The 24,904-nt window shown below is 39.9% G+C and overlaps 1 protein-coding gene across 4 annotated transcripts in view; it reads left to right on the top strand.

Moving 5' to 3' along the window:
- The window catches only part of arhgef10 (Rho guanine nucleotide exchange factor (GEF) 10), a 77,594-nt gene that overhangs the window by 49,696 nt on the left and 2,994 nt on the right, over window positions 1–24,904 (top strand). For all 4 annotated transcript variants that reach the window (XM_017476729.1, XM_017476731.1, XM_047157878.2 and 1 more), the window contains 4 exons: window positions 5,205–5,347; window positions 7,196–7,370; window positions 17,566–17,688; window positions 22,986–23,436. In XM_017476729.1, the coding sequence (XP_017332218.1) occupies window positions 5,205–5,347; window positions 7,196–7,370; window positions 17,566–17,688; window positions 22,986–23,431 (887 nt within the window). In that variant the 3' untranslated portion in view covers window positions 23,432–23,436. The remainder of the gene's footprint in view (window positions 1–5,204; window positions 5,348–7,195; window positions 7,371–17,565; window positions 17,689–22,985; window positions 23,437–24,904) is intronic.

A 24,904-nucleotide genomic window follows, 5' to 3' on the forward strand; every position in this document is an offset into this window, starting at 1 on the left:
AGAGAGGGATTAAAAATACGGTGTTTTAAAAAAGATCTTGGATGAACCTGCTACGTCCTGATACTGAAAGTTTGTCAGGTCCGGCAGCTTCGGTGGAAGACGGACACAGAGGGAATGTTTTCCGTTTCCCCCACTGTCTCATTCTTTCCATTATTCATTTCTTTCCATTTCTCTGTATGACACAGAGGGATTTTGCATCTTGATGGCTCAGTTAAGAAGCATTTTAGTCCTGAGGTACCTAAAGATACTAAGATTTTCTAGCAAGATGGCAAAACTTAAAATCACAGCTACAATAAACAGACTTGCTAAAATGCTAGTAAAACATTAGCTTTGGGATAAGTCAAGCAGATTTGCTAGCATGCTAATAAAACACAAACTAAACTTTGGGTTATGTCAAAGAGATGTGCTAGCATGTTAGTAAACCTTAAGCTCAGGGTTAAGTAAACTAAATTTGCTAGCATGCTAGTAAAACACAGGATCATGGTTACATTAAACAGCTACACTAGCATGCTAGTAAAAATGTAAGGTTATGGTTACATTAAACAGACCTGTTGGCATGCTAGTAAAACCTAGGCTTGGGGCTAAGTCAAACAGATTTGCTAGCATGCTAGTAAAAGTTAAGATCATGGTTAAACAGATTTCCTAGCATGTTAGTAAACCTCAAACTCAGGGTTAAGATAAGCAGATTTGCTAGCATGCTAGCAAACCTCAAACTCAGGGTTTAGTTAAGCAGATTTGCTAGCATGCTAGTAAACCTCAAACTCATGGTTTAGTTAAGCAGATTTGCTAGCATGCTAGAAAACATCAAACTCAGGGTTTAGTTAAGCAGATTTGCTAGCATGCTAGTAAACCTCAAACTCATGGTTTAGTTAAGCAGATTTGCTAGCATGCTAGTAAACCTCAACCTCATGGTTTAGTTAAGCAGATTTGCTAGCATGCTAGAAAACATCAAACTCAGGGTTTAGTTAAGCAGTTTTGCGAGCATGCTAGTAAACCTCAAACTCATGGTTTAGTTAAGCAGATTTGCTAGCATGATAGTAAAATGTAAGATCATGCTTAAGCAGATTTGCTAGCATGCTAGTAAAACTTAAACTCAGGGTTTAGTTAAGCAGATTTTTCTAGCAGTGAAATGATGTAGGGTAATGCTTTCTTTGCATTATAGCTGCAGTAACTAGCTTACGAAATTTTTGAGTTACTGAGTGCCCTCAGTTTGAGATACAGTGCTCTCCACTAATATTGGCACCTTTGGTACCATTACCAAGGGTGCAAATATTTGTTTAGGGCACTGTACATAAAAAGATTTTTCTCTACTTTTTAGCTATCACAAACAGTTTTATTTATTTATTTTTAGTATATAATTTTAAAAACCAGCTGAGTTTAGCTTTCTGTGTATTAATTAGTCACCAAGTTAGCAATCCTGAACAGTGAAGGTTTGCAGAAATGTTATTCTATAGTCAAATATATATATATATTTTTAAATAATTAATCTCTGGTGTTGCATTCAGATGGACTTGGGTATTTAAAAGAAAAAGAAAAAGAAAAGGGGGGGGGGGGGGGGCGGGGGGTGTAATCTGGAGATTATGAGAGTGTGATGTGTCAGTCAGCAGACTTGTGTCCTGATGTTAAATTACTGGAAAATGCAGGGAATGGAATCTATTATATAAGACATTAAAGTGTGTGTGTGTGTGTGTGTGTGTGAGAGAGAGAGTGTGTAAAGCAGTGTAAGGGGAACCCCGCAGAGAAATGATGTAACGGCTGCTCTGAGTCATAACTCCTCACTTTTTAAAGCCTGACAGAACTCGCTCTGCCTGACTAAACCAGGATTAGGAGAGAAAGAAAGAAAGAAAGAAAGAAAAGAAGGGGTACACGGGACATAAATGAAAAATGTTTGTAAAAACTAGATACATGACATTTCTGAAATTTATTGGGTCTCTGTTAAAGCTTGGATTGGAAAGCGAAAAGGGCTAAAAGATGTCCATTTTTGTAATAAGAATCAAACTCAGTGTTTCAGGGCTGTTATGGACTCTAATATGATTGTATATCTTTTAAAAACATAATTTAAAAAATAGTTTTGACGTTCTCGTTTTAATTGTGTATTAATTGTTTTAATTAACACACACACACACACACACACTATTGAGAACAGTGCCATTTTGGAGAGGTGTGTGTGTTTGTGTTTGTGTGTAGGTGGTCGTGTTATGTAAGCAGTACGTCCGGAGTTGCACAAACTGAATGTAGATCAGTTAGAAGCAACCTAAGGCTAAAAAGAAACAAGTACACACATATACACACACACACACTATTGTGGATAGTGCCATATTGAAGAATATTGTGCGTGTGTGTGTGTGTGTGTGTGTGTGTGCCCGAGTGTTTTTACCAAATGCCCCTCAAGTATAGGAATATCTGACAGATCTGACTACAGGTTTTATTATAGGTGTGTGTCTGTGTGTGTGTATATATGTGTATATATATGTGTGTGTGTATATGTGTATATATATATATATATATATATATATATATATATATATATATATATATATAATGTGTGTGTGTGTGTGTGTGCACCTAAACAATACTTCACAGCACCCTCAATCTCTACCTGCTAAATAGAGTGAAGTTGGTCATCAATGTTTTGCTCATTCCTACCTCTTTCTCTGAACCATCTATTATGTACACACACACACACACACACACACACACACACACACATCCCACCTACGCACTCTCATCTATCTTGCATTTATTGCTTGTGTGGACATGTGTTTGTGGGGAACTGTGCTTCTACACGCAGACTCCTTCCACATGATATCTCAGTCCATGATCGTGATGGTCATTTAAACCATCAGTTCAATTTATTCACCCTGAAATACACAGTATAAATTTTGATCCTGTATGGAACCATAACTGGAGCAAGTGTGCTGTAGCTTCAGGATGTTCAGTTGAGGGGGAAAAAAACCCCACAGTCTTTATTCATTATTCAAGGTTATCATGTCTCTGATCATAAAACATGCATATGCAAATTTCTCCATCAGTTTCCTTATTCATCGCTTTCATCTTTTGCTGTATGTGCTAAAACTCACAGCCGGTGTGTGTGTGTGTGTGTGTGTGTGTGTGTGTGTGTGTGTAAATTAGAGCAACACAACTGATTGATTTGCAGTTAAATTAAGTTAATCATTCGAAATTTGTAAGGAATAGCATACAACAGACCGTGCGTTTATATGAAAATAATGCACACCGGGGCGATGCGATGCATATAACCGCACGGTTTGGAGTGATTTGTTCCACTTATACCACAGCAAGTCGCCAACACTTACAATGTTTCATTTCTTAACGAATGGCACGTGAATTATTTGAATGGTTTATAGTTAGAAAGTCAACCGACAAACTTTCCTTCACCAGCGTCTCCTTTTATCTCTCGCTCAAAAAAAAAACTTCAGATTGCTTGATATTTACCAAGAAACCAGGAAGCGTGGGGCAGTGGTGGCTTGGGACAGTGGTGGCTTGGGACAATGGTGGCTTGGGGCAGTGGGGCAGTGGTGGCTTGGGACAATGGTGGCTTGGGACAATGGTGGCGTGGGGCAGTGGTGGCTTGGGACAATGGTGGCTTGGGACAATGGTGGCTTGGGGCAGTGGTGGCTTGGGATAATGGTGGCTTGGGACAATGGTGGCTTGGGGCAGTGGGGCAGTGGTGGCTTGAGACAATGGTGGCTTGGGGCAGTGGGGGCAGTGGTGGCTTGGGACAGTGGTGGCTTGGGACAGTGGTGGCTTGGGACAGTGGTGGCTTGGGACAGTGGTGGCTTGGGACAGTGGTGGCTTGGGACAGTGGTGGCTTGGGACAGTGGTGGCTTGGGACAGTGGTGGCTTGGGACAGTGGTGGCTTGGGACAGTTAAGGAAATCGGAAGGTCAGGGGTTCAAGCCCCAGCACTGTTGGGCCATTGAGCAAGGCCCTTAACCCTCTCTGCTCCAGGGGCTCTGTATCATGGCTGACCCTGCGCTCTGACCCCAACTTCTTAACATGCTGGGATATGCAAAGAAAATAATTTCACTGTGCTGTAATGTATATGTGATCAATAAAGACTCATTATCATTAGCACTTTCCATTGTTGGGGAAACTTTACAAAGCGCCAGCACTCATACAAAACACTGACATCCTAGAGTTCTAACATAAACGTTAAAACGTCTCCTAACAAAAAAAAAAAAAAGCTTCACCACATCCATGATTATACTTAAGCAACAACACAGGAAAAAAATAGATAAATCTATTTATTTATTAGTCTTAGATTATGCGGCGCATCCGCCTGAATATGAGCTGTTACTATAGAAACAATATGGTATTAAAACGAGTGCATTAATATTAAATCATCGCTCATGTTACAGCCGGAAAGAACATGCACCTTCTCTCCAATCAGATTCGAGAATTCGACCGTGCTGTTTAAATGTCAATAGATGTTTTTGTTATGTTAGTTGTATTGTAGGACGGTGCTGTAGCTCCTCCTCTTGATGTTTTCACAGAGCATGTTTTGCAGTGTGTTTTGATTAGCATTGTTAACTGTGGAATACGTTCACGTCACATGCTATCGGACGTAATCGGACCATAATTATTACATGCGATTACTATTATTATTCTTTTCGGTGTTTTGTGTAAATGAAATTTGTTGAATTGTCCAGAATGCAAATTTGGCTTGCATATATTTAATAATTAATGAAGCTTTATTCACGCCTGACTTCTCAAACTGTCTGAATTCACCTATGCAAAATTTCATTTCAGTAAAAAGTAACCTATTGTGCAGGACAAACATATTAGTTCAACTTTTCCTCTGGTGAATTTTATTTGTTATTCAGGCTTTCAGGAAATTAATTCTTATTAATTCTGTCTTTATTTCTTTCCTGGGATCTTTCCTTGTATTGGCTGCAACACCTGCATAAATTAGGGAGTGGTTCATGTAAATTAGATATACAGGAGAGGCCTAATGAAGTGTGGCGTGCCGGATGCGTACGACCTGCAAATTAAAGATGAGTGGGCGGGGACTTGTGTTCACGCAGCTGAAGCTGATTTGTGCTCAAATCACAGATCGTTTTATGAATGTTCTTGCACACAAATCTGCACTTTTTATTATTATTTATTAAAATACTTTGCATGCAATTTTTCCGTGTTTTATGTTACTGTGTAATTTGGACACTTTTGTCCCCCCCCTTCCTGCAGACGGTTCATGGGATTTCTCCAGCGTGCGGTTACTGAAGCTCGGCGTGCTGCCGGTGAAGGCCCTGCTGGCCGTCGGAGAGTGTGTGTGGGCCTCATCTGGCGGACACGTCTTCGTCATCGATGCTCGCACGCACACTATGGAGGTAAACGACCATCATATTCTAATTCGCGGCCAGGTTAGGATGTTGCACTTGCGTTATTAGGGATTTGAAGCAACGACAACTGACATAGGGATAGAAACCAGAGTCACAAGGCGGTGACTCTGACGGTACGGAGGAACACGAGAAGAATCGCTTTACGTGTTAGAAGATCAGCTGGATGAAGAGTAGTAGCTTTGTACAATGCCAGGAGGAACGTTTAACTTAGGACTGAATCAGTTTTCTGAAGATGTGTCATGCTGTTTGTATTGTCGAATTCTAAGAGTCACATTTTTGAATGCGAAAGTTTTTTTTTTTTTTTTTTACAGCCATACGTACTGTACCCAGTGTCTGCTTTTAGAAATATTTTCCTCTGGAGGCAACTCGCATTGGAAAGTCTGTCACTTTTTTTTTTCTGTCAGCACTGGTGGATCAGTGAAATACTGTTTAAGCTCGGGTTATATAAGCAGTGTGGTGATCTCTTTCCAACATTTTTCTTCTTCCCCTCGGTCACGGTAGGACAGTGTGGAAATTTCACACAGCATGGCCAACCTTGGGTTTGTTAATAAAATGTTCTCTTTTTGTGCCGTGTTTTTTTTTTTTTTGCTCATTATGTGCTGCACACTTTTGTTTATTTGTTTATTTATTTATTTTTAACGGATAATCAGTTTCTGTGACTGTGAGAAATCGATTCGTGAGAGACTGCTCACGTTTGAAAGCTAAAATTCCATCAGTCTGATCATCCGACAGCTCAATCGGAGAACGCTTTGGACGTTAATGCGGCGTCGCTTAACCCCTCGTTCCCCTGTACTGGTGTGAAAAACAGAGTGAATATCGTGCAGTCTTCTCCTGTGTGACTGCTGAGTGTTTGGTTTACTGAAAGCATTGTCTGATCCAGATCTGTGTGTGTGCGCGTGTGTGTGTGTGTGTGTGTGTGTGTGTGTGTGTGTGTGTGTGTGTGAGAGAGAGACCGCATTCAGCTGCTGACGAGATCAGATTTAAAAAAAAATTTAAACCAGAGAAAGGCTCTGATTTCCCTGAAGTATTTCTCAAACTTGCTGTCCTCCCTGAGACTTACAGACTGACCAAACGCTGAAGCTGCACTAATCACAGCTGGAGTGATGAATCAGACCCAGTGATGAATCAGACCCGATTGTGAATCAGACTCAGGTTCTCTTTTATTAACCGTGCGTGCACATAGGTTGGTGTGCAGGTTTCTGAGCGTAGAATGTGATTTATCAAGTATTTGTTGTGCGTGAGGATGTGCGTAAAATCGGTGCACACTCCTGACCATGCGTATGCAGGAACCCCTAGTGGTATAAAAGTGTCAATTTCAGGTAAACCGATTATGAGGAGCCCGTCTTACTGTCAGTCAAATCAGCACAATTGACAGCATAACACTGTGAGTCATAGTGAAGGAGGCGTGGCCTCTGTATCAGTCAGTCCTAATTAAGGAGGTGTGGCCTCTGTGCCTGTTAGTCATAACGAAGGAGGCGTGGCCTCTGTACTGGTAAGGCCAAATGAAGGCGATTTGGCCTATGTGCCTGTCAGTCCTAATGAATGGGGTGTGGCCTATGTGCCTGTCAGTCCTAATGAATGGGGTGTGGCCTATGTGCCTGTCAGTCCTAATGAAGGAGGTATTACTTATGTGCCTGTCAGTCTTAATGAAGGAGGCGTCGCCTCTGCCAGTCACAGTGAAGTAGGCATGACCTCTGTGCTTGTTAGTGCTAATCAAGGAGGTGTGGCCTCTGTGCCTGTCAGTCCTCGTGAAGGATGCGTGGCCTCTCAGTCTGTAAGTCTTAAAAATTGTATTGCTACGTAATTTAACCCGTGTTTGTCCTGTTTGTTGTACAGCACCAGTTGGAGGCGCATCAGGAGGAGGGGATGGTCGTGTCCCAAATGGTGGTAGCAGGAGTGGGCATCTGGATTGCCTTCAGCTCAGGTTCCACACTCCGCCTGTTCCACACTGAGACACTGGAGCACCTGCAGGACATCAACATCTCTACACCTGTCCACAACATCCTCTCGGGTAAACACACACGCACACACGTTGATTATTTTCCCGTAACCGCACGTTCCAAAGTGTTTTATTCCTCTTATATCTTACTTTTTATTCTTTCATAGTTACAATTAATGCCATGGAACATCCGTAAAACAAGTTCCTGTTCTCGCTTTCATTATAGCAGCTATAAACAGTACTTCCCTCACCAGGCGCTGACACTGGAGACTTCTTCTTCAATACATTTTTTCCACAGAAAACCTCACCATAGCAACGATTACACACGGTTTTTAGTCCGTTTATGCAGAATGTCCGCCGTCCAAGTACCAGTGAATGAGCTGTTACTATAGAAACGATTATGTATTACAAAGAGCGCGTTAATATAAACCTGCGATTTAATCGACACCTTCTGACCAATCAGAATCGAGAATTAAACAGCGCTGTAGCATAAACTTAAATAACGTGTATTTTTGTGGCTGTTTGACACTTTATTATAAAAAATTATAATAATAATAACAACAGTCCGTAAATAAAGTGAATATCTTCGACAATGACATCAAAGGTTGTAGCATACGCTCGGATCCGTTTACATTTTAGCCGCAGAGGCAATGTAATAGCTCTGCATTAACAACAGCGTTACCCTCGCTGAACACCTGTAAAGAGCGTAATCTTTTGTAAACACACCCCTCCCCAAACCTGCACACCTTTTAAACCAGGTAACACACGCTCAGCTAAACGCCACCAAATCAGTCCACACTTTAATCCAAACTACACAAATTACACATTGCACTCATGTAATAACACACAACACACGCACACACACACTGTATAATTTATCCTACAGGGTTTTATCCTGACATGCACTTCATCGCTCTGTTATTTGTGATACAGATGTTGTGTTTTTAAGCTGTTCACCCTGCTGAAGCCTCTCATTTGCTCCCGAGTCACTACATGGCTTTAAGGTGACGCAATGCTTTTGTTTTGCAGAAATGTTCCGATTTAGATTTGATTCGAGGTTCACAACGAGTTAAATATATCGGTTGTATGGACATCACCATTATAACTGTAAAACAACGTTTTGGATCAAACTCGTATTGATCAGTACGACTACGTTGGAACAGTTTTTTTCCATTTTCGTTTTTATTGAACATTTCTGCTGTACATTTCTGCGGAACGGTTTAACAGTTATGACAGAGTCGTGTGTGTCTGTTCATTACTGTGTGTGTGTGTGTGTGTGTGTGTTTTGAGGAAGTGGGTTTTCGATTACATCATAGGCTTGGCCTCGTTTTTGTTAAGCTGCATTGTAATCTGTGTGTGTGCATGTGCGTGTATGCGTGTGTGTTTGGGTGTGGTGTTTGATGAGTAAGCAATGGTTCTGGTCTATAATTCTCACGTTATTCTTTCTAGATGTTTCCACCCAAGCGTTTCTCCAGTTGGAAAATAATTACCTGAAAATCGTTGTTTTTAAAAAAAAGTTTTTTGCGTAAATTACACCGATAACAATAATAACCAATATTCCAGCTACTACACTATTACTAATAAGATAATATAAATAACATGCTGTTGTTGTTGTTGTTATTGAGCGACTCTGACACAGATACATCTCAGAACAAACAACCATCTAGTAATAATAAGAAATAAAGATTATATACTGGTGTTAATCATATATTGAATATTCATAAGAGAAATAAAGAGAGTGGGGGGGTTGTTTTTGTGTTTTTTCGTACTCGGGAAACCAAATTTAAAATTTGGTTCGGATCACAACCTAACCCTCGTATCCGAGGTCGAGTTTCTAGAAAGATTGATTTATTTATTTATTTATTTATTTATTTATTGCTGTAAATGAACTGAAAATGATACGAGACCGGAGTACACTCGTGTACGAATGTTAGACGCAAGTTACCACAGGAAGTTATTGCTAGCTGGTGAACGGCTTGTATTGAAATGAAAAGAAGTTCCCTAGCTTTGCTGTAAGGTTTCTTTCCCATCATGCAGTGTGAGTCAGACTGAACTAGCAGCAGAACACTTATCCACTCAGCACTAAGTGTGTGAGTAATGACTGAACAGTAAGTGTGAATAATAATAATAATAATAATAATAGAGCTTATTAAATGAGCAGTTAGTCATCAGCAAGTGTGTTCTGATTTTAGGATTTATGAAGCTGGAGCTTTGGACAAAAGGATTCGTGATAGATGCCTGTGAGGGAGATGTGTGTCAGCGTTTAGATTTAAAGTGTGGGTGTGGGCACGTGTGAGTGTACAGGATTGTCATGTCCACCGTACAACGTCCCCGTGAGTAAGCTGTTGCTGTAGTAGTGAATAACGTACTAGAACGAGTATATTCGAATGAAACCCAGGACTTTTGTCGGAGCTGCTGTTTTGGAAAAGGAATCAACATCATCTGACCAATCAGATTCGAGAATTCAGCAGTGGCTTTGTGTGTGAAGAAAGATGAATATTATATTAAGCACACTGTGTACACTGATGGTTGTGCAATAAGAGAGCGTATTTTCTGCAATTCAGTTGCAGGTGTGGGAGGTTAGTAAGGTTGAGTTAAAAAATAATAAATACATTTTTTTTAAAAAAGGGAGTGGCAGCTAAAGTTTAGGTCTATGAAGTGATGTTTAGGTTTAAGTTTAGGTCTATGAAGGGTCCGTGGCGATCCGAGTGAATGTCCTGTAGATTAGAACACCGGCAGATGATGAATGCACTCTTCTAATCAAATCTCTTTTTAAAGTCTCGAATCACTGCTTGCGTTTTTCTGAAGTGCTGAGACGCAGTGATTTGTCAGGACAGGTTCAGATGCCCTTCATTAAAGATGGTAAGGTATGTGTGCTCTTCCCTGAGCTGTGTTCCTGCTTGTCTCAGAACAACTGAGACTCCAGTACAGTATAAAGGCTCAAAGTGCAGGAAATAACCTGACGATTACCTGTTATTTCCTGAGCAAAGATTGACTGTTCGCATCCACAGCTGCATATTTTACAAAGTTGAACAATCATCCTAAAAAAAAATTGGACGAAAATTGGAAAGCTTTGAATTTGTGACGTCCTCTAGTAGCTACACTTTCAGAAAGAGAGCGTACTAAACTGTACCGTTCTTTGTCGTTGGGTGGTACCCTTAAGTGTCCACCTTTTGGCACCTTTAATTTGTCTCTTTTACCTAGAAAGGTGTGTGTAGCTATACTTTAAAAACGGAACCTAATTATGGTCCATTTATGTACTATAAAACATTTTAAAATATACACTATATCAACATTTCCAGGTGAAAGATACTTAATGTAGGTATAAAAGAGAAGTGTGCCTCCCCAGCGAGAAGGAAAGGTACAGTTTAGTACTCTTGGTGTAGGGTTTTTAAGCAAAGTTGCTCAATTATCAAGGATTTCATTCATTAGTGTTAAATGGGTGTTGTGTTGTCGTTCAGTTCTTATTTAATTCTAAAGGCCGAGTTATATAATTAGCTATTTATTTTCTGTTGTTGTTATGTCCTCTCAGCTCACTGACTGTTTATTACTATTTATTATCTCGTTGTTCTTCATTTTAAACACAGCTCCTTGATTGTGAGTGATAGACTAGCTGTCTGTTAGAAACTCCACAGATGAAAATATTTTCCTTCACGCTCAGTGGTGGAATAATCAGGAGCAGGTTTTGTGTCCGGGCTATTAGGTTTTATTTACTTTTTAGTCAAGTGGGGTAGTGGTAGCTCAGTGGTTAAGACATTGGACTATTTATCGGAATGAGGTCATGAGTTCAAATCCCAACACTGTCAAGCTGCCACTGTTGGGCCCTTGAGCAAGGCCCTTAACCCTCTACTGCTGTGTTGTATAAGTGAGATAAATGTAAGCTGCTCTGGATAAGGGCGTCTGACAAAAATGCCATCAATGTAATGCAAATGTAAGTACAGCAGTACAATGACATTCTTAATGGCATACCTCAAGACTACACAAAACAGAGCCGATATATTCACAGCCCGAAGACAATACAACATTCAAACAAACCTGAAAAAATGTAAACAATCTAATTCAAAAGAATTTTCCATTTTTGTGTGGCTTTGAAAAAAAACAACAAGTTCTAATGTTTTCTAAGCATCTTTTCAGAACATCTTACACACACACAAACATTTTGATATCTGAACAATTCTGACGTTATCATGAATAGTACTGGTAGCTATTTTGTTGTTGTTGTTGTTGTTGTTTAAATGAGCTGTTTTTCCCTTGAAAAAGCAGGCACCACTGAATGTTCTGGAGCTGTGGTCTTGAACAAACATTGTGTAAGTTTTACAAAACTGTATTTCATGGCCTGAGCTCTGAGAGGTTTATCAGGAGGTTTATGCTCCTAATTTGAGCGCATTGTGTGTTTTCTAAAGTGGGAGAACTTGTTATAGATACAGAAGGGAAGAAAGGAACCAGAAATATATATATATATATATATATATATATATATATATATATATATATATATATATATATATATATATGTGTGTGTGTGTATGTATGTATGTATATATATATATATATATATATATATATATATATATATATATATATATTAAATGGAAAGACAACACAGAAATATGAATTGATTTAGACCTGCCATGGTTTGTTTTCCAATACATGTACCTACAGGGTTTGGGATGACAAATGACAACATTATTGCAAAATATTTAACTAACATCCAAAGTAAAACCCAATAAGACTTGCTTTTGCCAACTCTGTGTGGCCAAATAAATCTTATGTCCCACCTGAAGTGCTATCCAAAATGACCTCAAACTCCATCTGTGTCCGTTAGAGAGGATCTGACATCCATTAAAGTGTCTTCAAATGCAACACGATGTTTTATTTAAAGCCTCTAATTGCGCTTTTTTTTATTAGCCCTGCATTAATGATGTGCTAATTTAGAAGGCTAAAAGACTTTTAGACATTTTATTTGCCAACTTTCGCCTCATGGTTTGACCTGGGTCGTAAAGACGTCATTGTCACCTGAGCTTTGAGAAAGAACAAGTACTCAGGTTTCAAAAGCATACAGATTGATATCTCGGGTCTAATGCTGTGTCAGATTTTTGTGCAAGTGCTACTTGGATGCCATATTTCTCAAAAATATTCTGGAAGGAACCAGAATAAACATATCAGTGACCCCTAGCATTGCTAATGTTTGGGTTTTGCAAAAATTCCTCTCATACAGTGGATTAGCAACGCTCTGAATGACTCAGCAGTCCTTGCGCTTTTGACTCAACTGTACTCAATGCGAATGTAGGCTTTTGTCAGTGAACGGCTTTGTCACTGTTGGCCTAAATGCTCGCCCATGTGTGCAGCCATGCAGCAAACAAATAGCGGCCTGCTGATGATACATAACTTCATCCCCAACGCCCTGATTCCAGTCCGTACCACGTGATTATTGGGAATGTAAAAGTAATCGTGGACTATTTAGCCTCCAAAAATGCTGTCGATGTAAAAACTACATAGGAAGCGATTTAATGCGGTCGTGTTTGCATGACATTAAACCTCATTAACTTAAGTTGTCCCTCATTGAACTTGAGACCGGATCAGGGTCGTGTACGGGCGTGGATCTAAGTTGATGACACTAAGTTGATGGTGTGTCTTATCTATAGCCATCAAACTAATCATTAATGTTTAAGCATTTAAAAGACAAGCGTTGTCTCCATTCAGTCGTGTTACTTTCTTATCCGTGAGCAAGGAATTTACTTATATATCTACGTATTCACTGCAGTTTCACAAGCTTTCGTTGAATACCCCTGGGCTAGATCTTTGCTCAGTATGTTCTCCATCTCTGATTCCTTTCTGGCTGTTTTTTTTAAATAAAGAATGTAGGTCTGTTTCTTCTCTGCCGCTCCCTACGACGTGACCCAGCACCGATCCAGCTCCGAGCATGAACGAGATCAAAGCTTTTATTGCCGGGTTGGAGACAAACTCCGGGCGTGTTGATGTTGGTCAGAGTTTGCTTTGCAGTTCGGGAAATCCAAATATTATGAAGCGAAGAAAAAGATGGACCAGGATACAGAGATTCTTTGTGTTGTTCTGGAGATTTTTTTTTTTTTTTTTGCTGACTCAGGAGAAGCCAAATATTTCTCCAGTCATGGACTAAAGAATAGCGTTTGAATAGCTGCTGCCTTTGCACACAGCGTTACGTTTAATCGTTAGACCTTAACCGATGAGGCGGTAAAGTGTCAAGGCTTTGAAATGCTACTGTACAGTTACATGGCCACACGACCCAAGCGAAGCTGTTCTTGGAGAACGTTTAATCCTGGAAAAACTCGAGCAGTAACGTAATCCTTCACGCGCATCTTCTACGACGATTATACGTTACGGTTTGAGGCATGAAATGAATGAAGAACGCTGTCTGGCTGTCTACTCTTGGGCATTTATGCGCCGTCTTTCCATGCAAACACCAGCCTGTATATTTCTGTGGCTTCCCAAAATGAGCACACGAGCGAAAACTGAATCTATTTTTTGCCTTCAGAGGATGTCACGACTCAGAAACAGACCAGCCATGTAGCACAGGCCAGAACGTTATAAATATTCATCTGCAGCCAGAAAGCTGAAAAGCCAAGCTGTATATTCAGTTATTAGGAATTTTCCCACTTTGGCTGTTCCTGGGTCTTGGCTTAATCATAAATAGGGATGCATTGATGCTTTTATTTATTTATTTGTAGACTGTCCATACTGATACTGACGTGAGGAACTCAAACAGGGACATCATGGAACATTTGATTTAGCTCTGTTTAGCTAAGTTTCCCCATTTTAAAGGGTTGCCATGGAAAAACAATAATACAATAAGAGTAGCTGTGAATTTTAAGCTATAACAATGATATTTGGTGCAATGTTATGTTTTATAGTTTGAAACCTTGTAACGTAATTTACATTCAGATCATTGCAGTAGAAAACCCCAGCGTCATCAAGCTACCACTGTTAGGCCCTTGAACATGGCGTGTCCTCATATATCCTGTCTATTGGTAAGTCACTTTGGGTAAAAGCATCAGCCAAATGAACAGGGGTTGTCAACTTGTGTAGATGCAGACCCAGCAAAATATTTTGCTTGTACTTGAGAATATGGAGGAGAAAAAATAAAATGGCTGTTGTGCAAGAATTCTGGTTTTATAAATATGAATCAGCATGGCTTCTGTTCTTGTGAATTTATCCAATCACATGCACTCATCAGACCAGAGACTAGCTACAGGGCTACACGTTAGCTCAGAAACAGGAGAGTTTTCATATAGATTTTCAAATTATTTACCCTTTTTTGATCAAGAAAGAAAGTCAATCGCAAAAAAAAAAAAAAAAACAGAAATTGTTTTAAAATTGAAAAGACAAAGTGGTATGATTTTATTCACTGCACTATTTTTAAATAGACTTTCCAGATCAACAACTGGTCTAGACCAATCTGAACAAGTCGCGCAGTGTTTCGCTTTAAAGGCATTACAAGTGTAAGCCTTCACGTATATGGTGTGTGAAAGGGTCCTTTTAGCTTTTCCCTTTCACTGCACACTCTATTGAATGGCATCTCTTTCTCTTGCCAGCTGCTTTAGACCGTCTCCATGTTCCACGTGAACGAGCAATGGAGAACGCTGCTTTAATTTAAAGTCCCAGCGTTATTAAACACGTACATCTGATAATACAGAAGAAGAGGCACCACAGAGAAGGCTTTGTCGGCCGTCACGTTCGTCATTGTCTGACCGTTTTCTTTTTCGCCCGAGCGTCGTTCCCATGGTCAAGCTAACGATCTGTGATGGTGAAAAACGCCAAATTTCCTTAATGAGCGAGCCAGCACAGTGGAGGTGTTTGTCCTGTGATCCTGACCACCAACGGTCCCTGTGTTGCACAACCAACTGGCACTTTGGTGACTGATTTGTGGTTAAGGAAGGGTGGAGTGGGTGGACAGTCACATCAAGGCTTTGCAGTTTGAGGTCTTTTAGCCCTACAGAGCAGCCGTGGAATAAATTATCCACCGGACACCGGTTTGGTGTACTGAGTTGGTTTAGAATGTGATGATGGGTTATACAGTTAGCAAAGCAGGACTTTTCCATATTGTTCCACATCATTTCAAATGATTTTTTTATTCGTACAGATGTTTAAGGAGAGTATTAGCAGCTGTGCAGGTCGGGAGCTGCTTCCCGGCACTGGCAATCACAAAAACTCTGCAAAAAGTCGTCAGCATGGCCGAAAATTAATATTTAATCGCTTTCTAATTATCATCACCATTAACGTTATTTGTAAAGTGTTAGATTTGACACATTGTTTGTTTTTTTTTGTTTTTTTTTACCTTTTCTGGTTTCAACCCTAATAAATATAGTTACTGATGTTAATATTGTAAAAGTCAAACGTATATTGGTAGATTTTATTTCACGTTAATCTCTCGTTTTGTTGCGGGGGGGACTTCTATTTTGCTGTGCTTTTTGGTTGATAACTCGTACTAGCATGCTCGGATGTTAAATAGTGTGTGGTGATTAATATATGTATGATCATAGAGTGGATTAAATTGTTATATCACGCAAGCCTGGCCCAGGATGTAGGGTTTAGCTGGAATATTTATGATTTTTGACCCCTTGCTGTGCAGGATTTAAGATGTATCATTTACTGATTAACTAACCAACCGTTAATTAACCTAGAGTATGTTTACCGACAAAGTTCTTTCATCTGCAGGAGGCACAAGAAAATGACACTTTTCCTGCTTTTTTTTCCAGCTAAAGCGGCATTCAGAACGAACATGAATAAAATTCACCCAACCGGGTTGGAAAAAACCCAATTCACTGAAGGGGAAAGGGCGTAGGACGTGAAAAAATGCGTTTGCTTCCTACCTGATTCGCACTAACTTTATCTAAGTGAACTTTGACCTTTGAATAGAAAATAAGAAGGTGGGACTATAGTCGCTTTGGTCGGGGGGAAAAAAAGAAAATGGCGGAACTTATTATTATTATTAGGTAGCGGTCACATTGGCCTTTACGCTAACTTTTTTTTTCTTACTGTTACTTGATGCACAACTGACAAATGCTGGGGTTCTGTTGTTTTTATTATTTGTTTTTAAATTGTGCTTTTAACAGTAGACACTACCACAAAGCAATTTGACAGTAATCTGGATGTACAGGGCGTTCAAAAAGTCAGGAACCAATGAGCACAAAACTACATACATTTTGTATTTATTTTTAACAACACATGTGCTGTATGTTCTCGTTTACACTTTCATTTTCTCAGCCACTGTATCACATTTTTGTGGATTTTTCTCAACGTAGTGGGATCGGCATATTTCCTCAACATATTCCTGCCAGTTTCTGGCTTTTCGGAAACCCTTTCGCTTGACTTCCATATTAAACAAGCATGCATGTCCGCTGAACTTTGGAGATTTGTCTTTTGTTTGTTTGCAGTGTTTCCTTCGTTACTGCAAGTGCGGTAGTTACAAAAGGTTGCCTCATGCCTCATAATGAAACTTTAGTTCGGTTCAATAAAGGCGTCTGAGTGAGAGTTGGGAGCATTTTGCATTTGCTGCTCTCTTCCTTTTTCTTTCTTTCTTTTTTTTTTTTTAAAACTAAAGCCAGGAATGAGAAGTCCTCCTCTCATTTCTCTCAGTTAGAGAGAGAGAGAGACACTCGGGTACAGTTTCCCTGGAAACCAACCATCCATCACCATAGTTACTTACCCACACATGCTCCAAGAGCCAAGTTCCTCCTACACAGCCTGGCTCGAGTGATCATCGCTATTCAGCACAGCTAAAACTTCATCTCTGATGCTGTTTCGAGAAATGTTACTTTCCTTCTTTCCTTCCAATGATTGCTTTTTTGGTCTGGGTCAAAAATCATTTAGAGTTCAGGAACACTGTTTGGAAAATCATCCCTCAGAGCTCTTACCCAGAAGTCTGATTTAGTTTTATCCATATCGCACGTTTAACAAAGGATATCATCAAAGCAGCTGTACAGAAGTCAGGATATAGATTTAGATCGAGATCCCTAATAAACATCCCAGAGGTGACATTAGCGAGGAAACGCTCCCTGATTCGACATGAGGAAGAAACCTCGATAGGAACCAGACTCGATAGGAGACCCGTCCTATTCTGAGTGACACCAGACTGCCATAATGAGTCGTTATTCTTCCACTGTACTATATGATAGAAAGTAAAACTGTGTACGTGTGTTGAAAGGATCTATGGTAGAAGTATCAGGGTCTTGTTTTTATAAATTCATAGAATCAAGATGAAGCAAAACTGGTTTCATTCTCTGTCCAGGTCATCAGAGGGTCTCTGTGAGCAGTCTGCTAGTGTGTCACGGTTTGCTACTCGTGGGGACGAATCTTGGGGTGACGGTAGCTCTGAGTGTCCCCCGACTACAGGGCATCCCCAAGGTCACAGGTGGGTCTTTCTGATATTATTACTATAACACTATTCCTTTTAAAAATACTGAAATCCATACTGATTGTGTCTAATAGTATGCTTGATCACTTTCCTTGAGTCAAACTAAGAGTCATAACTGGTGACGTGTCACAAACCAATCACACTTTCATTCGAACCTCATTTTAGGTCCCTCAGAAAAAAGCAGTTCTTATTAGTTATGTAACGGTGCCCTGCTTTGAAAGCCTGGTTTCAAAAAAAGCCTAGAGGCTTTACTCACACCAGACATTCAGCACACACTACAGTTACACCGGCGACCGGTTTCACAAAGAATCAAATACAAGGCTTATCACTTACAAAGCAATATATACCCCTGTTGATACTGAGTGGTAGAAAGGAGCTACACAAATAATAATAATAATAACAACAACAACAACAACAACAGTAGTGTCACTTTTGGGGAAAAAAATTAGGGGAAAAAACAATAAGAATATTTAACCACTACAAAATAAATTACTTTCCCTTTGGTCTTTAGTTCATACTAGTTTTTTTGTGTGTTTGTTTGCTTTTCTGTACAGTAGTCTTAAGTGTGTTAGAAAGGTGCTTTATTATTATTATTATTATTATTGTTGTTGTTGTTGTTGTTGTTGTTGTTGTTATTATTATTATTATTATTATTATTATTATTATTATTATTATTATTATTAATACTACTACTACTATTACTAATAATAATAATAATAATAATAATAAATTAAAAAAAGTTTTGTGTGTATAGCACTTTTAACAGTGGACAGTGTCAAAAAGCAGCTTTAAAGAAATATATAAATTCAGGACATAAATGCATCATTTATACATTTATTGTTGTTGTTCTTCTTCTTCTTCTTATTATTATTATTATTATTATTATTGAGAGCAGTGAAATGGAGTGCCAGCAAAACAACTTTTTGAAAAAAAAAATATACAAACTCAATAATAATTAAGCTTAACGGCTACAAAAAAAAAACACATAAAAGTGAGATATTTAAAATATTTGGTAAGACATTATACTTTGACGTCCAGCTACTTGTCACTGTGAATAATCATGGCCTGAGTAAACGTCGTAAAAGTACAACGATTTTAATTGATCACAGTATCTACAGTATCATCGCTGCAGGTTTGTGGTGAACACATGAATAAGAAATGCTCTTTAGGAATGTGCATACAAAAGATTTTTCAAGTGCTAGCTAGCCAGTTAAGAATACTGTTTGGTACAGGTAACGTTATGCTAGCACTCTGCCAAATAACGAGCAGAAAACGACACGCACAACTCGCTATGTTGCTGCCTTTAATTAAATTATTTTTTTTTTTAAACATCAAATGTTTATGTATTATGCAGTTATGTAGTATGTACTTCTGCAAATGCTATTTCAGCGTATCAGGAAAAAAAATTACAAATCCTCAAAAATGCATTCATCAGGAAAGCTATTTTAGCTAGCCTAGTTTCTGATTGGTTGATGTCGACACTGGGTCCGTTATAATTTCCATCTTGCAGCTTTTAAATAAACAAGCAGTTGACCTTCAGCGCTGTGGAGGTTAATGTGTCTCCGGAGCACATCCTGTAATTATTCAGCCCTCTCCGGCTCGGTTATTTTCGAAAGCGGCCCCTCTCTCCCGCTCTCGCCGAGACACTGTATGTTAACAGCGCTAAACGCTTCAGGGTGCGCTCAGGTGGCTGAAGGCTTACGGCTACTTCTCGGCAGTTTCTGCTGAAACCGAGTAATTTCACACGCTCTAATTAGGACTCCGGATGCTGAGACAGAAATCGAGCACACCCTCGATTTAAACTAGGGTTTTGTCTGTCGGGATGTCTGCTCTCTAAAGAATGTGTACATGTGCACGTTAAAGAGTCATGGATACGCTTCATCTCTAAAGTAGATCTAACAGGCGGTAGAAATAGTTTAGAAGAAAGATAATCTTCCTTCCACAGTCCAAACCGTGTTCTCTTCAGTCATATGGGTATAATTATGTTGTTGTGGATATTGTCGTGTGTGTGGGTGGTGTGTGTGTGTGTGTTTGCCTAGACCCCACTGAAGAAGCAGAAACAAACATTTCAGTTTCTTAAGAGAACCCTAAACATGCTATTATGAAAACATAATCAACACCACGCCTTCAGCTCGGTCTTTTTTTTACTGAACATGAACAGGATTTTAGTTTTTTTGTTAAAATCATGTCCTGATTATAGAGCTGATGTTCAGGTTCACAAATCACTGGTCTGGCTTCCTGGAACACGCAATGTGCCCATGTTTTGAGCTTGCTTGCTTGCTTGCTTTATTTATTTATTTGTTTGTTTATTTATTTATTTAAATTTATCATAGCTCCACGGCGGTCTGCAGCGTTTTTATCTCACCGTCCATCAACGAGGGAAAAATCCGCCTCCTGTTAACATTCACCGATAACGGTACTATTTTTGTTTCGCTAACTCGTTTCAACGGAAATCGACCGAGGACGTGATCCTATACAGTGAGGGAAAAAAGTATTTGATCCCCTGCTGATTTTGTACGTTTGCCCACTGACAAAGAAATGATCAGTCTATAATTTTAATGGTAGATTTATTTGAACAGTGAGAGACAGAATAACAACAAGAAAATCCAGAAAAACGCAGGTCAAAAATGTTATAAATTGATTTGCATTTTAATGAGGGGAATAAGTATTTGACCCCTCTGCAAAACATGACTTAGTACTTGGTGGCAAAACCCTTGTTGGCAATCACAGAGGTCAGACGTTTCTTGCAGTTGGCCACCAGGTTTGCACACATCTCAGGAGGGATTTTGTCCCACTCCTCTTTGCACATCTTCTCCAAGTCATTAAGATTTCGAGGCTGACGTTTGGCAACTCGAACCTTCAGCTCCCTCCACAGATTTTCTATGGGATTAAGGTCTGGAGACTGGCTAGGCCACTCCAGGACCTTAATGTGCTTCTTCTTGAGCCACTCCTTTGTTGCCTTGGCCGTGTGTTTTGGGTCATTGTCATGTTGGAATACCCATCCACGACCCATTTTCAATGCCGTCTGAGGGAAGGAGGTTCTCACCCAAGATTTGACGGTACATGGCCCCGTCCATCGTCCCTTTGATGCGGTGAAGTTGTCCTGTCCCCTTAGCAGAAAAACACCCCCAAAGCATAATGTTTCCACCTCCATGTTTGACGGTGAGGATGGTGTTCTTGGGGTCATAGGCAGCATTCCTCCACCTCCAAACACGGCGAGTTGAGTTGATGCCAAAGAGCTCCATTTTGGTCTCATCTGACCACAACACTTTCACCCAGTTGTCCTCTGAATCATTCAGATGTTCACTGGCAATCTTCAGACGGGCATGTATATGTGCTTTCTTGAGCAGGGGGACCTTGCGGGCGCTGCAGGATTTCAGTCCTTCACGGCGTAGTGCGTTACCAATTGTTTTCTTGGTGACTATGGTCCCAGCTGCCTTGAGATCATTGACAAGATCCTCCCGTGTAGTTCTGGGCTGATTCCTCACTGTTCTCATGACCATTGCAAGTCCACGAGGTGAGATCTTGCATGGAGCCCCAGGCCGAGGGAGATTGACAGTTCTTTTGTGTTTCTTCCATTTGCGAATAATCGCACCAACTGTTGTCACCTTCTCACCAAGCTGCTTGGCAATGGTCTTGTAGCCCATTCCAGACTTGTGTAGGTCTACAGTCTTGTCCCTGAGATCATTGGAGAGCTCTTTGGTCTTGGCCATGGTGGAGAGTTTGGAATCTGATTGATTGATTGCTTCTGTGGACAGGTGTCTTTTATACAGGTAACAAACTGATATTAGGAGAACTCCCTTTAAGAGTGTGCTCCTAATCTCAGCTCGTTACCTGTATAAAAGACACCTGGGAGCCAGAAATCTTTCCGATTGAGAGGGGGTCAAATACTTATTTCCCTCATTAAAATGCAAATCAATTTATAACATTTTTGACACGCGTCTTTCTGGATTTTCTTGTTGTTATTCTGTCTCTCACTGTTCAGATAAACCTACCATTAAAATTATAGACTGATCATTTCTTTGTCAGTGGGCAAACGTACAAAATCAGCAGGGGATCAAATACTTTTTTCCCTCACTGTAGCGAAGACTGGTGATCCGGATCGTGATCGGTCAGAAAGTTGGTTGATTTTTAGTTTTCTGTAACGGCGGCACGGACAGTAGTGCAGCTGCGAGTCGCGGGTTTATACGAATGCGCTCTATCTAACACGCTCTATCTAACACGCTCTATCTAACACGCTATCGTCTCTATAGAAACGGCATACGTTTGATTTAGACGTTTGTGTAACGTTTACGGAAGGAGTCTCCGGTGTCGACGTTTTGTAACGGTCAGGGGTAGAGCTGTAACCAAGTTATCCGTCGTCTTCCGGACGGAGGCGTTTACAGTTTGTGATTTCTTTGTAACATGATGAGCTGGGTTTATTTGTTTGTTTATTTATTTGGTATTAACGTTAAGAGCGACAAAAACAGAGGCTAGCAAGGGAATGGTTGTTTACAGCTGCGATAACGTTAATAAAACACGTACTAACTTGTTTTGCCGGACGTTCCTCAACATCAAAAGTAAGTGTAAATGGATAAAGGTTGGCAAATCGCTGCGTAGAAGAGAAATAAAACACTTCGGGACATGCTGTTACTGGAAAATGATCGATTTTTCGGGTGCTAACGGTAAATCTGCGTAACATCGCATCATCTTATTGTTAATTGTTTGCCTATACCAGCACATCTCCAGGTGTGCTGCATATTACAATGTACTCCACAAGCTGAGTGGCTTATCATACATTTTGGTAACCATTTTTTAAAATATCCTGTTAGCCTAGGAAGTTAGGCTCCTCCTCCTGTTATCTCCAGGGAGTGATGTCACAGTGTTTACAAATGTCACATGATTGAAAATTTTATTTAACATAGCAGGCGTTATGCACATTTACAGCCAGCTATTGAGAAATACTTAGCAAACTACAAAAGCTGTCTAGTAAATAGCTACCTATAGCTAAATTAGCTACTTTTGAAAAAAAAAAAAAAGGCTTGTTTAGGGGTTAATACCAAAGATTGGTGATTAATTGAAAGATTAAAAGATTGGTGGTTAATACCAAAGATTGGTGAGCTGGAAAATTGTACATATTGTTTACAGTGTACTGGGGGAAATATATCAAACTGAGTGGAAATAACTAGTCATTAGTTTGTAATAAAGAAAATATAAAGAGATGAAGAAAAGTTGTTGCGTTCTAATAAATATCACCGTTGATGAAAACGTGAGACGTCTAGAACAACGTGACTGACGTCGTGTTTAACCCGCAGGACGAGGCATGGTGTCCTTCCACGCTCATCACAGCCCTGTGAAGTTCCTCATCATGGCGTCGCCCGTACGGAACGCTGTTCCCACCATCACTGACCCGCCTAGTCAGCGTGCTCCTCCTTCAGAAGAGGACGAAACTCCCAGATGTACTGCTTCCTTTCTCGCCGAGGGAGACGGCGTCCACCCCGTCCCGATACGCCAGGACTCGCTCTCGTCCTCCCGCAGCTCCCTGGAGCACGGTCCAGAGGACGGCGCCATCTACGACCTCCTCAGTGATCCGGCGCACTCGCAGAACACTAAGCGGGTGCAGCGGGCAAACGTGAGCTCAGTGCTGGTGCTGTCCGGCGGCTCGGGTCACCGAAAAATCAACAGGAAGAGTAAAGCGGCACGACACGAAGAAAACATGCCCACGGTCATGGTGTGGCAGATCCCCGTGCCTGACGTGTGATACAGGTAAAGAGTGGACAAGGAGACCTTAAAGCAGTGCTGGCTCTTTATTTTTTGTCCATTTATATTCTTGCTACTTCTACTACTTCTACTACTACTACTTCTACTTCTACTTCAACTCCTTCTACTACTACTACTACTACCACTGCTACTTCTACTACTACTCCTCTTACAACTACTGCTACTATTACTACTACTACTACTTCTACTACTACTCCTACTACTACTACTACAACTACTACTGCTACTATTACTACTACATCTACTACAACTCCTACTACTTCTACTACTTCTCCTCCTACTACTACTTCTACTACAACTCCTCCTACTACTACTGCTACTATTACTACTACTTCTACTACTACTACTCCTCCTACTACTACTTCTACTACTACTCCTACTACTACTCCTACTACTACTACTTCTACTACTACTCCTCCTCCTACTACTTCTAAAACAACTACTACTACTGCTATTGCTGCTACTACTATTACTACAATTATTGCTACTACTTCTACTACTACTACTACTACTAATACACTTCTACTACTACTTTTACTACTACTTCTACCATTACTAATACTATATTAATACTACTTTTACTACTACTCCTTTTACTTCTACTACAACTAAGTTTAATTTGAGTAACACCTTTCAGAAAATAAGAGCATATATTATTTTGGGAAAAAAACTACTTTTTTTTTTAAACAGTTTTCTATCAGTGTTTCTATCAGTATGTATGGGAAACACTGCTGTTTTTGTTTTTCTTTCCTTCTTGCAGTTTGAGGTTACCTTGACCATGGAGATGTTTTTTCGGGAATGACAAAAGTTATTTCATGTTTCTTATTTCAGATTTGAGAGATGAAAAATTAAGCATTCTTTTCTCTTTTTTTTTTTTTGGTTTTATGAAAAGTGTCTTCCTAGAATTCTAGAAGTTTGTTCACATAGAGATTTTAGATGAACAAATACATCTCTACAATTGGTTTAAATAGTGTTTCTTAGTATAGTCGTACCCCTCACGTTCACCGAAATGTAGTACGCGTAGCTGTATGTCTGAATAGAAGGTCTACATACTGTATGTGTTTTTTATTCATTATAAGTAAGGAATAAAACACAATGTTGTGCTGTTATAGGAAAATAATCCATGACGGGTGGTGCGATGACGTGGAAGTTACTGTTACCACGTCCTGAAGCGTTTTAATCCTCTTATACAACAACAATTTTCCAAAGATTACAATTTTTATTTATTTATTAAAGACGCATCTTAGACACACGTCCCAGTGAATGAGCTGTTACTATAGAGGCGATAACATATTAGACGGAGAGCATTATTTATAAATAAACCTGTGAGTTGCAGCTACACTAGTGTCAGAACTTCTGACCAATCAGAAACGAGAATTGAACAGTGTCATGGTACATGCATATAAGCTGGAAATAAATGGAGTTTGGAGTTGTGCTTTATAGAAGTTACCTG

This window comes from Ictalurus punctatus, chromosome 9 (assembly GCF_001660625.3).
Source record: "Ictalurus punctatus breed USDA103 chromosome 9, Coco_2.0, whole genome shotgun sequence".
In the NCBI taxonomy this organism is placed as follows: Eukaryota; Metazoa; Chordata; class Actinopteri; order Siluriformes; family Ictaluridae; genus Ictalurus; species Ictalurus punctatus.